Source organism: Phocoena phocoena, chromosome X (genome assembly GCF_963924675.1).
Source record: "Phocoena phocoena chromosome X, mPhoPho1.1, whole genome shotgun sequence".
Classification (NCBI taxonomy): Eukaryota; Metazoa; Chordata; class Mammalia; order Artiodactyla; family Phocoenidae; genus Phocoena; species Phocoena phocoena.
In genome coordinates, this window is record NC_089240.1 from 97,122,481 (window position 1) to 97,137,990 (window position 15,510).

Genomic DNA, 15,510 nt, shown 5'->3' on the forward strand with positions numbered 1-15,510 from the left:
AGAATTTGAATTTATCAAAAACTCTTAAGTTGATCCAGTTTTCCCCCAAAAGAAGTTTGGGCAATGCAAAATTGAATTTTAATGTTTTAACATAATATTTCTTAAACCTAAGGCTTGATGTAATAAAATTATTTTTGATTAGACATTCTTATTCATAAATTTGAGATATTTGAAATCACTTCAAATGAAACTAGACACTTATGATTTTTAAATGTTATATCAAGCCGTAGAAAGCTGAGATGCCTTGGTTGTAGGTAATTCAAGAAGAGCCTGAACTGTGACACCAACTTTCACAAGACCTCTTTCTTCCAAAATATGATGAGGCAAACAGAGTCTTTCCTGAAAAAAAAGAACAAATGATATCTGAACATTTGCTTTTTAATAGTGTAGCAAAACCTGAAAAAGTCAGAACTGGGTGTTTAAAACATGCTTTTTATGAAACTTCAAGTTAAAAGTACACAATTCTAATTAGATTAAAATCTAATTTTAAAATGTCTGTTTCAATACTTTTTTATGGTATGGAATTCTATTTTACAGGTTGTATTTTGACCTGAAGTTGATCTGATACACACAATAAGCAAATATTTTAAAGTGAGACAGTGGTGCTAAATGTTCCCTAAGCTTTCGTGCTACAGCAGAAAGAGCACTACATTTCCAGCCAAGGGATCTAAGGGCCATATGAAGTACTAAAGGTACTAAAATTCCCTGAGACTCTGTTTTTTCAACCTGAAAATGGAACTGTGTGAGAAACAAACACAGCAGTCTATATACGGAACCACTTTGTAAACTGTTCAGTCCTATACAAAACTAGCCACTCTGGTTCTTTCTATCAGTTCTGAGGTTCCATGGTCTGTGATGTATACAGCACTTCAGTACTTTTTTTTTGTCTTAAGGTTACTTCCCTCCAGCTTCTAGTGATGTGTTGCTTCTTAGTTCCAATAGTCTAGAATATAATAAATAACAACTGCCTTCTCTTCTAAGTCATCACGTGTGTCATTTGATATTCACAACTCTATGAGAAAGAGGGTTCAGAGACAACTTTGCATTAGGTTTCATTAGCCTTCACTGATCTTCTAACAATCTTAATGTTACCAACGGTTCTGTCTTCACCCTCTTCTCTTTTCAAACTATATCCTCTCCTTGGTATTCTCAAAGCCTCATCAAAACTACAAGGGTTTTAACTGAAGGTCTGCATGCATGTGCACAACAAATAAATTTGGTAGCATTTTTGAAGAAACAATGAATTCTACTGCTTCAGGTAGGACACTCGCTCATCTCAGGAAAATAAGAATGGATACATTGGGTGGCAAACAGACCATCTACAGGTCCCATCTGGTTCATAATTTGTTTTAGTTAGCTACCACAGTGTTTTAAAAATCTAGAAACATTACTTTTTTTTTTTTTTTTTTTTTTGCAGTACGCGGGCCTCTCACTGTTGTGGCCTCTCCCGTTGCGGAACACAGGCTCCAGACGCGCAGGCTCAGCAGCCATGGCTCACGGGCCTAGCCACTCCGCGGCATGTGGGATCTTCCCAGACCGGGGCACGAACCCGTGTCCCCTGCATCGGCAGGCGGACTCTCAACCACTGCGTCACCAGGGAAGCCCACTTTTTTTTTTTTTAATTCAGTGGTTCTAGAAACATTGGAAGCCTTGGCAAGACAGGGTCCTTATTCCCAAATAGTAACAACTATATTTTCCATCCTGATAACTTTCAAGTCTTTATTTCCTGCCAAGATCTCTCTATTGAGCTCCAGATACAAATGTCAACTTGATACAGCCAAATGGATATCCAACAGACATATCAAAATCAATATGTCCACAACAGAACTACTTCTTACTAAATTAACTTCTCCTCTGTATTCTATACCTCAGTGAGTAATACACTATTCAATCTCTCTCAACATAAACCTGGGAATCATAGTGGTCTCTTTCCTCCTTACTCCCATAAGTCAATCACCAAATACTACTGATAATATCTCATTTATCAAGAGTTCTCAAAAACTATCTTCTCACTCCATTTTCACTGCAACATTTGTTGCCCTCCTAATATTTTGCTTATTTATTCAAAAAACCACTAAAATATATATTAGAAAAGAAAAACAGGTTTCATATCAATGACCTCAACTCTCATCTTAGAAACTAGAAAAAGAAAAGCAAATTAAACCAATGGTAAGCATAAAGAAGGAAATAATGAAGATGAGAGAGGAAAACAATAAAATTAAAAAAGAGAAAATAATAGCAAAAAAAAATCAATGAAACCAAACATTAGTTCATTGAGAAAATGTTTCTCAATTCATAAATCCCTAGCTAGATTAATCACAAAAAAGAGAGAAAATACAAGAATTACCAATATCAGGAATAAAAGAAGTGACACCACAAGAGAGTCTACAAATACTAAAATGATAATAAGGGGGACATTATAAACAACATTATAACAATAAGTTTGACAAACTACATGAAATGGACAAATTCTTTGAAAGATACAGTATACCAAAGCTCATACAAGAACAAACAGAAAAATAGAATAGCCCTATATCTAATAAAGAAATTGAATTGTAATTAAATACTTTCCCACAAAGAAAACCCCTTGCCTAGATGGCTTCAAGGTTCAATAATGAATTTGACTAAATATTTAATAAAGAAATAATAGCAATTCTACCCCAAATCTTCAAGAAAAGTGAACAGCAGGGAATACTCCCTAACATGTTCCATGAGGTCAGCATTACTGGACACCAAAACCAGGCAAAACCATTAAAAGAAAGAAAACAGAAGACTAATAACCCCACTAACATAGATGCAAAAGGGCTAAACAAAATTTTAGCAAATTGAATCCAACAATATAAAAATAACAACAACAAAATCCATCATGACCAAGTGGGGTTTATCCCAGCAGTCCAGGTTTGAGTTAATATCTGAAAATCAACCGATGTAATTCACAATGCTGTGAAAGAAAAAATATGTTAACTCAGCAGATGTAGAAAAAGCACTTGACAAAATTCAACATCCATTTGTGGTAAGAACTCTCAGAAAATTAGAATCATATTTCTCATAAGGAACCTGTATCTGGAATATATACAGAAGTTAATAATAAAAAGGAGACTAATTCAATTAACAAATGAGCACAGAATTTGAAAAGACATTTCTCCAAAGAATATATACAAATAGTCAATAGGCACACAAAAAGATGCCCAACATCATTAATCATTAAGGAAATGCTAATCAAAACCACAATAGGGCTTCCCTGGTAGTCCAGTGGTTAATACTCTGTGCTCCCAATGCAGGGGGCCCGGATTCGATCCCCGGTCAGGGAACTAGATCCGGCATGCCGCAACTAAGACCCGGTGCAGCCAAATAAATAAATAAATATTAAAAAAAAAAACCCACAATGAGACCACTTCAGACCCACTAGTATGACTAGAATCAAAAAGGTAGACAAGGGCTTCCCTGGTGGCGCAGTGGTTGCGAGTCCGCCTGCCAATGCAGGGGACACGGGTTCGTGCACCGGTCCGGGAAGATTCCACATGCCGCGGAGCGGCTGGGGCCGTGAGCCATGGCTGCTGAACCTGCGCGTCCAGAGCCTGTGCTCCGCAACGGGAGAGACCACAACAGTGAGAGGCCCGTGTACCGCAAAAAAAAAAAAAAAAAAAAAAAGGTAGACAATAATAATTGTTGGTGAGAATTCAGAGAAATTAGAACCCTCATACATTGCTGCTGGTAATGTAAATCAGAAAATAACTTAGCAGTTCCTCAGAAAGGTAAACATAGAGCTACCATATAATCCAGCATAGAGCAACCATATAAACTACCATATAACCTAGTTAACTAAGAGAATTAAAACATTTTCAAACAAAAACATGTTCATGAATGTGCATAGCAGCATTATTCATAATAAACAATGAATGGAAACAGCCCTAATATCCATCAACTGATGAATGGTAAACAAACTGTGGTATATACATAGAGCCCTAAAAAATGAGGTAGAGCCATATTTCAGAGATAGAGACTCCAGTTCTAGATCACCAAAATAAAGCAAATATTACAATAAAGTAAGTCACATGAACTTTTGTTTCCTAGTGAATACAAAAGTATGTTTACATTATACTACAATCTATTAGTGTGCAATAACACTGTCTTAAAACAAACCTTAATTATAAAATACTTTCTTGCTAAAAAATTCTAATCATCATCTGACAATGCAGGGTTGCCACAAACCTTCAATTCGTAAAAAATGCAGTATCTGTGAAGCACAATGAAGTGAAGTGCAATAAAACTGGGTATGTCTGTACTGCTTTATGCTACAACATGGATGAACCTTGAGAGTATTATGCTAAATGAAAGAAGCCAGACACAAAAGACCCCATAACATATGATGTCATTAATATGTGATGTCCAAAATAGGAAAATTCAAAGAGATAGAACAGGAGAGGGACTGTTAACAGGTAAGAGGTTTCTTTCTGGGGTGATAAAAATATTCTACACTTAGGGAATGTGAATTGGTACAGCCACTATGGAGAACAGTATGGAGGTTCCTTAAAAAACTACAAATAGAACTACCATATGACCCAGCAATCCCACTACTGGGCATATACCCTGAGAAAACCAAAATTCAAAAAGAGTCATGTACCAAAATGTTCATTGCAGCTCTATTTACAATAGCCAGGACATGGAAGCAACCTAAGTGTCCATCAACAGATGAATGGATAAAGAAGATGTGGCACATATATACAATGGACTACTACTCAGCCATAAAAAGGAACAAAACTGGTTTATTTGTAGTGGGGTGGATGGACCTAGAGACTGTTATACAGAGTGAAAAGTCAGAAAGAGAAAAACAAATACCATATGCTAACACATATATATGGTATCTTAAAAAAAATGGTCATGAAGAACCTAGAGGCAAGACGGGAATAAAGACACAGACCTACTAGAGAATGGACTTGAGGACATGGGGAGGAGGAAGGGTAAGCTGTGACAAAGTGAGAGAGTAGCATGGACATATATACACTACCAAATGTAAAATAGATAGCTAGTGGGAAGCAGTCGCATAGCACAGGGAGATCAGCTCGGTGCTTTGTGACCACCAAGAGGGGTGGGATAGGGAGGGTGGGAGGGAGGGAGACGCAAGAGGGAAGATATATGGGAACATACGTATATGTATAACTGATTCGTTTTGTTATAAAGCAGAAACTAACACACCATTGTAAAGCAATTATACTCCAATAAAGATGTTAAACAAAAAAATGAGCTTGTGAAAAAACTAGAACTCAGGCCCACCAGACCTACTGAATCACAATCTGCACTTTTACAATCTCCCCAGTGTACCTGTGTACCCATGAATAGTTGAAAGGTACATTTCTACCTCCACATGTCTTTTCTGTCTGAGAAATAAACACATTTTATCCAGTTTCATATAAATAAAACACTCAAAAATGCAAAAAACAAAAAAATATTCTACACTTAGACTGCTGCCCAACTCTGTGACTATACTAAAAATCATTGAATTATACACTTTAAATGGGTGAATTTTAGGGTATGTTAATTATATCTCAATAATAATGTTAAAAAAAAATGTGTGTAACCCAATCCCAGGCCTAAAAAAAGATAACTTCAATCCATACTTTTCAACACATATAAAAATTAACTGGACCTGCACAGAAGGGGAGAGGTGGCACATCCAGACAGGGGCCTCAGGAGTGTGGAGTTCTGGAGTTTCGTGCCATGTTGATGACAGGCTCTTAGTGCCCCAGCCAGGCATCAGGGCTGTGCCTCTGAGGTGGGAGAGCCAACTTCAGGACACTGGTCTACAAGAGACCTCCCAGCTCCACATAATATCAAACGGCAAAAACCTCCCAGAGATCTCCATCTCAACACCAGCACCCAGCTTCACTCAACAACCAGCAAGCTACAGTGCTGGACATCCTATGCCAAACAACTAGCAAGACAGGAACACAACCCCACCCATTAGCAGAGAGGCTGCCTAAAATCATAATAAGGCCACAGACACCCCAAAACACACCACCAGACATGGACCTGCCCACCAGAAAGACAAGATCCAGCCTCATCCACCAGAACAGAGGCACTAGTCCCCTCCACCAGGAAGCCTACACAACCCACTGAGCCAACCTTAGCCACTGGGGACAGACACCAAAAAAAATGGGAACTATGAACCTGCAGCCTGCAAAAAGGAGACCCCAAACACAGTAAGATAAGCAAAACGAGAAGACAGAAAAACACACAGCACATGAAGGAGCAAGATAAAAACCCACCAGACCAAACAAATGAAGAGGAAATAGGCAGTCTACCTGAAAAAGAATTCAGAATAATGATAGTAAAGATGATCCAAAATCTTGGAAATAGAATGGAGAAAATACAAGAAACGTTTAACAAGGACCTAGAAGAACTAAAGAGCAAACAAACAGTGATGAAAAACACAATAAATGAAATTAAAAATTCTCTAGAAGGGATCAACAGCAGAATAACTGAGGCAGAAGAATGGATAAGTGACCTGGAAGATAAAACAGTGGAAATAAATACTACAGAGCAAAATAAAGAAAAAAGAATGAAAGGAATTGAGGACAGTCTCAGAGACCTCTGGGACAACATTATAGGCACCAACATTCGAATTACAGGTGTCCCAGAAGAAGAAGAGAAAAAGAAAGGGACTGAGAAAATCTTTGAAGAGATTATAGTTGAAAACTTCCTTAATATGGGAAAAGAAATAGTTAATCAAGTCAAGGAAGCACAGAGAGTCCCATTCAGGAAAAATCCAAAGAGAAACACACCAAGACACATATTAATCAAACTATCAAAAATTAAATACAAAGAAAAAATATTAAAAGCAGTAACAGAAAAACAACAAATAACACACAAGAGCATCCCCATAAGGTTAACAGCTGATCTTTCAGCAGAAACTCTGCAAGCCAGAAGGGAGTGGCAGGACATATTTAAAGTGATGAAAGAGGAAAATCTAGAACCAAGATTACTCTACACAGCAAGGATCTCATTCAGATTTGATGGAGAAATTAAAACCTTTACAGGCAAGCAAAAGCTAAGAGAATTCAGCACCACCAAACCAGCTTTACAACAAATGCTAGAGGAACTCCTCTAGGCAGGAAACACAAGAGAAAGAAAAGACCTACAATAATGAACCCAAATCAATTAAGAAAATGGGAATAGGAACATACATATCGATAATTACCTTAAATGTAAATGGACTAAATGCTCCCACCAAAAGACATAGACTGGCTGAATGGATACAAAAACAAGACCCGTATATATGTTGTCTACAAGAGACCCACTTCAGACCTAGGGACACATACAGACGGACAGTGAGGGTATGGAAAAGATATTCCATGCAAATAGAAATCAGAAGAAAGCTGGAGTAGCAATTCTCATATCAGACAAAATAGACTTTAAAACAAAGACTATTACAAGAGACAAAGAAGGACACTACATAATGATCAAGGGATCGATCCAAGAAGAAGATATAACAATTGTAAATATTTATGCACGCAACATAGGAGCACCTCAATACAAAGGCAAATGCTAACAGACATAAAAGGGGAAATCGATAGTAACACAATCATAGTGGGGGACTTTAACACCCCACTTTCACCAATGGACAGATCATCCAAAATGAAAATAAGGAAACACAAGCTTTATTTGGTACATTAAACAAGATGGACTTAATTGATATTTATAGGACATTCCATCCAAAAACAACAAAATACACACTCTTTTCAAGTGCTCATAGAACATTCTCCAGGACAGATCATATCTTGGGTCACAAATCAAGCCTTGGTAAATTTAAGAAAACTGAAATCGTGTCAAGTATCTTTTCTGACCACAACGCTATGAGACTAGATATCAATTACAGGAAAAAATCTGTAAAAAACAGAAACACTTGGAGGCTAAACAATACACTACTTAATAACCAAGAGATCACTGAAGAAATCAAAGAGGAACTCAAAAAACACCTAGAAACAAATGACAATGGAAACACAACCACCCAACACCTATGGGATGCAGCAAAAGCAGTTGTAAGAGGGAAGTTTAGGGTAATACAATCCTACCTTAAGAAACAAGAAATATCTCAAATAAACAACCTAACCTTACACCTAAAGCAATTAGGGAAATAAGAACAAAAAACCCCAAAGTTAGCAGAAGGAAAGAAATCATAAAAATCAGATCAGAAATAAATGAAAAAGAAATGAAGGAAACGACAGCAAGGATCAATAAAACTAAAAGCTGATTCTTTGAGAAGATAAACAAAATTGATAAACCATTAGCCAGACTCATCAAGAAAAAAAGGGAGAAGACTCAAATCAATAGAACTAGAAATGAAAAAGGGGAAGTAAAAACTGACACTGCAGAAATACAAAGGATCATGAGAGATTACTATAAGCAACTATATGCCAATAAAATGGACAACCTGGAAGAAATGGACAAATTCTTAGAAATGCACAACCTGCGAAGACTGAACCAGGAAGAAATAGAAAATATGAACAGACCAATCACAAGCACTGAAATTGAAACTGTGATTAAAAATCTTCCAACAGGGCTTCCCTGGTGGCGCAGTGGTTGAGCGTCTGCCTGCCGATGCAGGGGACACGGGTTCGTGCCCCGGTCCGGGAAGATCCCACGTGCCGTGGAGCGGCTAGGCCCGTGAGCCATGGCCGCTGAGCCTGTGCGTCTGGAGCCTGTGCTCCGCAACGGGAGAGGCCACAACAGTGAGAGGCCTGCGCACTGCAAAAAAAAAAAAATCTTCCAACAAACAAAAGCCCAGGACCAGATGGCTTCACAGGCGAATTCTATCAAACATTTAGAGAAGAGCTAACACCTATCCTTCTCAAACTCTTCCAAAATATAGCAGAGGGAGGAACACTCCCAAACTCATTCTACGAGGCCACCATCACCCTGATACCAAAACCAGACAAAGATGTCACAAAGAAAGAAAACTACAGGCCAATATCACTGATGAACATAGATGCAAAAATCCTCCACAAAATACTAGCAAACTGAATGCAACAGCACATTTAAAGGATCATACACCATGATCAAGTGGGGTTTATCCCAGGAATGCGAGGATTCTTCAATATACGCAAGTCAATCAACGTGATACACCATTATTAACAAATTGAAGGAGAAAAACTATATGATCATCTCAATAGATGGAGAGAAAGCTTTCGACAAAATTCAACACCATTTATGATAAAAACCCTGCAGAAAGTAGGCACAGAGGGAACTTTCCTCAACATAATAAAGGCCATATATGACAAAGCCACAGCCAACATCACCCTCAATGGTGAAAAACTGAAACTATTTCTACAATTACTTTAAAAGCAGCTTAAAATCATTCATTAGATAGCTGTTACAGTTGAAGCTGAGACTCAGTAGAAGGTACCAAGGGAAGGTATTCATTTTCATGTTCAGAAAGCATTACTCATTCCTACTGTGAAGAAGAATCCAGTTTGCATGCAATAAATTAATAATTAAATGATCATTTTGTTAGAAAAATAATTACCTGTGAGACACCCAGCTTTTTACAAGCATCAAGAAAATTTTCTACATTTCTTCGACATTTTGCCATGCTAAGTTTAGGCTGTAACGTAAGAAAAAAAGGTATATTTTCAGGTATATTTATACGAAATTAATAAAAACTGAAAATTAGATTTATTGAAGTATATTATTTAAAGATTGTTTCAAGAAGCTCTATCTTCCTTTAGAGAACTAACAAATTGCAGACAAAACTTACCACTGCTGGTGATGGCACATGAATACTAGCTACAGAGCGTGGCCTTATGTGATTGGCTAAATGGCAAAGAACAACCCCATCCATCAGTGCAGCTCCAATGTCATCAGGCAAAATTACTTTTAACCTGGATTCGAGATTCTACAAAAAAAATGGGTATAAATCACAGATATTCTATCTAAACATATATGTTATATATTTATACAACTAATCATTATGTAATCTAAAATTTTAAAGAGTACTGAAAATAAAATATACCTTGTTAATTTCCCACGTTAAACCCATTTCTATAAAGGAGACCTGAAAGGTCAATATGACTTACATTGCGAAGTTGTCGTATTTGCTCTCGTTCTTCCCGTAGATGTTCCATCTTTCTTCTCATTGTAAAACCTGGATCTGCTGCCCCATATTCCTGACGAGATGAGCGGCTAAAAGCTATAAAACAGAAATTTCCTAGCTTATTACAAAGTTAACAGGAAGGATCAACCATCGGTGGGGAAAGAGACATGATAAAAAGAACCAGAACAAAATGACATAAAACACTATTATTATTAATAAATTCTAAATATTTTTTACAGAATATAACTGAAATCTGCTTATTTGCATAATTGAAAGTAACAGGGAAGACAAGTGTAACAATTTCTACCACCTATACATGTTCTTACTTAAACATATATTATTAGAAACTTATGATCCAGGTTAAGAATTATTACTGAACACAAATCAGCCTTTATTATCTTTAAAGAAAAAGGAAATTATTCTTGAAGGTCAATACAGTTATTCACGAATAAAAACTATAATTCAATACCTTGCCAAGTAACATGGATCCATTTTCTTTTGGGCTTGCCAAATGCGAAAAGATCCCTTTTTAAAACCACAATATAATGGAGTGCTATAATTTCAAACAGTGTTTGGTCTGCTGGCAGAGTGGTCATTCTAATAGCAGTCACAGTAGAGTAGAAATAAGACTGCAGTATATCTAAGGCAAAAAGCTGAGGTTTCAGGAGCTTGAAAGTAAAGAGGAAGAAAGAAATGGGGAATGGGAATTGGAAAGACAAATAAGGTTAAGAGAAAATTACTTTTAGGAGAGGGGAAAGAATCTATGTGTACTTAAAACTATGGAATCAATCCCATTTAAGCTGAGAAACTCGTTTCATATATAGCCAATAAATTTTATTTGCAGAATATATATTTACCTGATCTAGGCTTCAAGCCAAAGGGACCATGTGAAAAAGCATCAGTTCTATCATACTCCTAAAAACAAAAAACAAATAAAACCTCTTTTCTTTCAAAATAATCAAGGTAGTTATTCATATCCATTCCAATTTTGAGAAGTATTTTTTTCCATGATTAGTGTAGTAGAGAAAGGTAAACTGCATTTCAATTCAAATTGATATATTTCACTTTTAAAAGGTCTATAAATATTTGCTAATTGACTTCTCCCTCATAGTATAAGGAAAATGAAAATTATTGAAGCATATAAAATAGATATTTCTTGAATGACGAACCAGATTAAAGTCTCCCCCAAAATGAAAAAAAGCTTCAATGAAAAGATAAGTGAAATTAGTAAAACTTACTCAGTACCTACTATGGACTTGACCCTTAGTGGATAATCTGAGGCAAATATACACATTCATACTAATAGGGGCTGCAGAGTGATAGATAATAAAGTATTATTTCTTCTATCTGAATGCACATTGTTTCAAAGTGCTTTCACACAGTAGTGTGCTTTGGAAAGAACCGTGGTATATTTTAAAAATCTGAACTTAGAGTCAGAAAGTTTAGGCTAAGCCTTGAGCAAAACATTTAATTTCTCTGTAACTGTTCCTTCACCTTTAAAATGGGATGTTGTAAAGATTAAGTGAGATAACTGAAAGAAAACACTTTGTAAATTATAAGGTGGAAAGATAATGTAATTTTAGCAGCATCTTATTTAATCTGTACAACAACTGAAGTAGCCAGAGTTTGGGCTTCAGTCACTTCTCTACCATTTATCGACTGGAGTCTTTAGGAAAAGTTATCAGTCTCTGCAGCTGTAAAATGATGAGGATACTACCCAGCTCATGGGACTGCTCTTAGGTTTAAATGTATAGGCAAGCACTTTGTTAATAGTAAAGCACTATACTAATTGTTTTTATCATTTTCCTTTCACAGATGAAACTAAAACAATCAGAATTCTGTTGACTCTCTTAATTTTCTGATTAACATATGATAAGCAATTCAAGTTGAAAGTCAGTTGAGCTTCTAAAATACATGCTCACCACCCTATCCCTCTACAAGCCTCAGTGTGTCTTGATTACTTCGGTTAAAGTGTTATGAATTTCCAGACAAAATTTTCACTTATCCAAATGTAAGGAAAAATGTATTATAAAAGCAATATAATTTATTTGAGAAAACTGGCACTGATACTCTCCCCATGAGCACAGATCATAAAATCATAAAGTACCTAGTTAAATAAGGCAGCACTTACATTTGTTATAACTGAAAGTAAAAAAAGGATTTACAAAAGCATGTGACAAAGACTAATTTTAGGATATCCTAATTTAAATTATTTTCTAAAAGAATGCAAATCATTTTCCTGCCATATAAATAATTTAGAAACATATTTATAAAATTAATGTCCACGTCCATTTAACAGTTTTATAATGCAACTCACCCAAAACAATAGACAAAGAATCCTGGCTTTTTAAAAAATTAACACCACCTATATAAGATGAAATACTGGCTAATTAACCAAAGTTATATGGTGAATTTGGATCATCCAAACGTTTAGACAAAGTTCTGAATTCACCAAATGAACACATAATCATCTATTTACTAATGCCAATACACTTTTAGAATACTAAAGTAATCTGAAGTAAAAGAGATACTGTTTAGAATTTTTTAAATTTATCTCTTATTGTGAAGCAATAGGTTTAACTAAATTAGAAGAGTTAATCATTCAAACCACCAAAGTATTTGGTTGAGATCTCAGAAACTCTAACTTTCATCTACCCCTTCTCCCCATGCTCCTCCTTAGGTCTAAGATGCTAGGAAAGGTGTACCCTCCTGTCGATAGGAACAACCCACTACAGGGATGTTTCTCGTGGAAAAAGGAAGTTTTTCTTGCATTGCTTTCAGACCTAACTGGTTATGAGAAAAACCAAAGGCCATTGCACAATGCTGAAGTACTTTTTTCAAATTTAAAATCTGAAAGCTGTTCTTATCATTGATTTCAAAATATGGATGAATTATAAAACATAAAAAATGTATAAAGTGAATTATTTTCTGTGATCTATAGGCATTTTTCAATAACTAATTTAAGTGATATTGATTATGAATATTTGTTCAAAAATATGGTGTTCTTAGAATTTTTTATAGGCTAGGTTTGTATAAATTAACCTACTATGGATTTTTAAATATGGGTGAATAAATTACACTTAAAAAAAAGAAAGATGAGGTTAGAGAGAAGAGACAAAGAAACCTATGTAAACACATTTAAAAACAGAACTTGTACCTCAGATGATACTGGAGATTGTGGTGACATATTAGCATTATCACTGTCTTGCTAAAATATAAAAACAAGAAGATGAAAGATGAAATTAAAATATGAATGATGATTTAGACATATAAAAGGAAAACTGAAAATTTTTTGATTAACTACTAAAGGAAGAATCTGGAAAATGCCATCTACCACCTTGCCAAAGTGTGGTCTGTGGACCAGTAGCATCAGCATCCTCTGGGAGCTTGTTAGAAATGCAGAATCTCAGGCCCCACCCAAGACCTAATGAATCAGAATCTGTATTTCAGGTGATTCATAAGCCCTTTAAAGTTTTAGAAGTAGTATCTACTTACATCAAATATTTTCTTATAAATGTATTTCCTTTAAATATCACAAATGAAAAACCTTTCTATATTTCTTAGAAAATAGCCATGTGTTAAGATTAATTCCTGATGGGAAATGGCAACAATATGTTACCATCTGAGACAGGTACATGGAAGCATGCAAAAATTCCATCACGCCAAATAATAACATTTACCTGGAAAATTATGTGTATCTAACATAGGCTTAGAAATAATGACAAAGAATTAATTGAATTGCATAAAATACTACTAAATGGTCCATGTTTTTTCAACCACTACTACTAAACAAATACAAAATTCTTAACATTTAATCTTGAATATGCATACCAAAGAGGACATGTATTCATCATCAACAAATGATTACTATCTACTATATGTCAGACACTGGTGCTAGACACTGAGAACACTGAAATTTAGTAAAATATCATCCACTCAAGGATCTCTCAGTCTAGGGTGAAAACAGATTCATTTACATGGGTAGTACAATCTTTTCAGTATAAGGATAGAGCTATGCATGATATATTATGAGGCACAGATAAGGGGCACTTGGGGAAACAGTGGGGGTGGTGGATAAAATCAAGTTTCCTGAGAAACTAAAAAACTGAGTAGATGTTTAACAATATTCCAAGATGAGAGGACAACAAGGACAAAGGCACAGAAGTAATAATAGCCAGGACATGGAAGCAACCTAAATGTCCATTGACAGATGAATGGATAAAGAAGATGTGGCACATATATACAATGGAATATTACTCAGCCATAAAAAGAAATGAAATTGAGTTATCTGTACTGAGGTGGATGGACCTAGAGTCTGTCATACAGAGTTAAGTAAGTCAGAAAGAGAAAGACAAATACCGTATGCTAACACATATATATGGAATATAAGAAAAAAAATGTCATGAGGAACACTCTTGCACTGTTGGTGGGAATGTAAATTGATACAGCCACTGTGGAGAACAGTATGGAGGTTCCTTAAAAAACTACACATAGAACTACCATATGACCCAGCAATTCCACTACTGGGCATATACCCTGAGAAAACGATAATTCAAAAATCATATGTACACCAATGTTCATTGCAGCACTATTTACAATAGCCCAGAGATGGAAACAACCTAAGTGTCCATCATCAGATGAATGGATAAAGAAGATGTGGCACATATATACAATGGAATATTACTCAGCCATAAAAAGAAACGAAATTGAGCTATTTATAGTGAGGTGGCTGGACCTAGAGACTGTCATACAGAGTGAAGTAAGTCTGAAAGAGAAAACAAATGCCGTATGCTAACACATATATATGGAATAAAAAAATGTTTCTTTAGAACCTAGAGGCAGGACAGGAATAAAGACGCAGACGTAGAGAATGGACTTGAGGACGTAGGGAAGGGGAAGGGGAGGCTGGGATGAAGTGAGAGAGTAGCACTGACATATATACACTACCAAATGTAAAATGGATAGCTAGTGAGAAGCTGCTGTATAGCACAGGGAGATCAGCTTGGTGCTTTGTGCCCACCTAGAGGGGTGGAATAGGGAAGGTGGGAGGGAGGCTCAAGAGGGAGGGGATATGGGGATATATGTATATGTATAGCTGATTCACTTTGTTGTACAGCAGAAATTAACACAACATTGTAAAGCAATTATACTCCAATAAAAATGTTTTAAAAAAAGCAATAAATGTAAGGATGAGTGCAGAAAACCTTGTAATTCCACATTTTTGGACAGTATGGTGAAAGGAAGGCAAATCGTGAGTTGAGGCTGATGTGGTAAGCAGGAGCTTAATGAAGGAGGACCTTGAATTTACCTTCTAAGTGATGAGGAGACAGTGAAGTTTTCTAAGCAAGGGAATGGCCTGATCATATTTGTGTTCTTTGAAACAATCATTTGCAGCAGAGAGGTGAATGGACTGGAGAAAG

At 36.0% G+C, this 15,510-nt stretch overlaps 1 protein-coding gene and 1 non-coding gene across 3 annotated transcripts in view; both read right to left on the reverse strand.

The window, feature by feature from the left end:
* Positions 1-219: 219 nt before the first annotated feature.
* LRCH2 (leucine rich repeats and calponin homology domain containing 2) overlaps positions 220-15,510 on the reverse strand; it is a 92,347-nt gene continuing 77,056 nt past the window's right edge. The window contains exons 16-21 of one of the 2 annotated variants that reach the window (XM_065900552.1): positions 13,248-13,298; positions 10,948-11,005; positions 10,074-10,186; positions 9,755-9,892; positions 9,524-9,601; positions 220-339 (exon numbers count right to left, since the gene is read on the reverse strand). In XM_065900552.1, coding sequence (XP_065756624.1) covers positions 220-339; positions 9,524-9,601; positions 9,755-9,892; positions 10,074-10,186; positions 10,948-11,005; positions 13,248-13,298 — 558 coding nt within the window. The remainder of the gene's footprint in view (positions 340-9,523; positions 9,602-9,754; positions 9,893-10,073; positions 10,187-10,947; positions 11,006-13,247; positions 13,299-15,510) is intronic. The other variant, XM_065900553.1, reaches the window with a different exon arrangement.
* Positions 12,788-12,916, reverse strand: LOC136143158 (small nucleolar RNA SNORA35). The gene has a single exon (XR_010657857.1). It is a non-coding gene; the product is annotated as a small nucleolar RNA SNORA35 (small nucleolar RNA).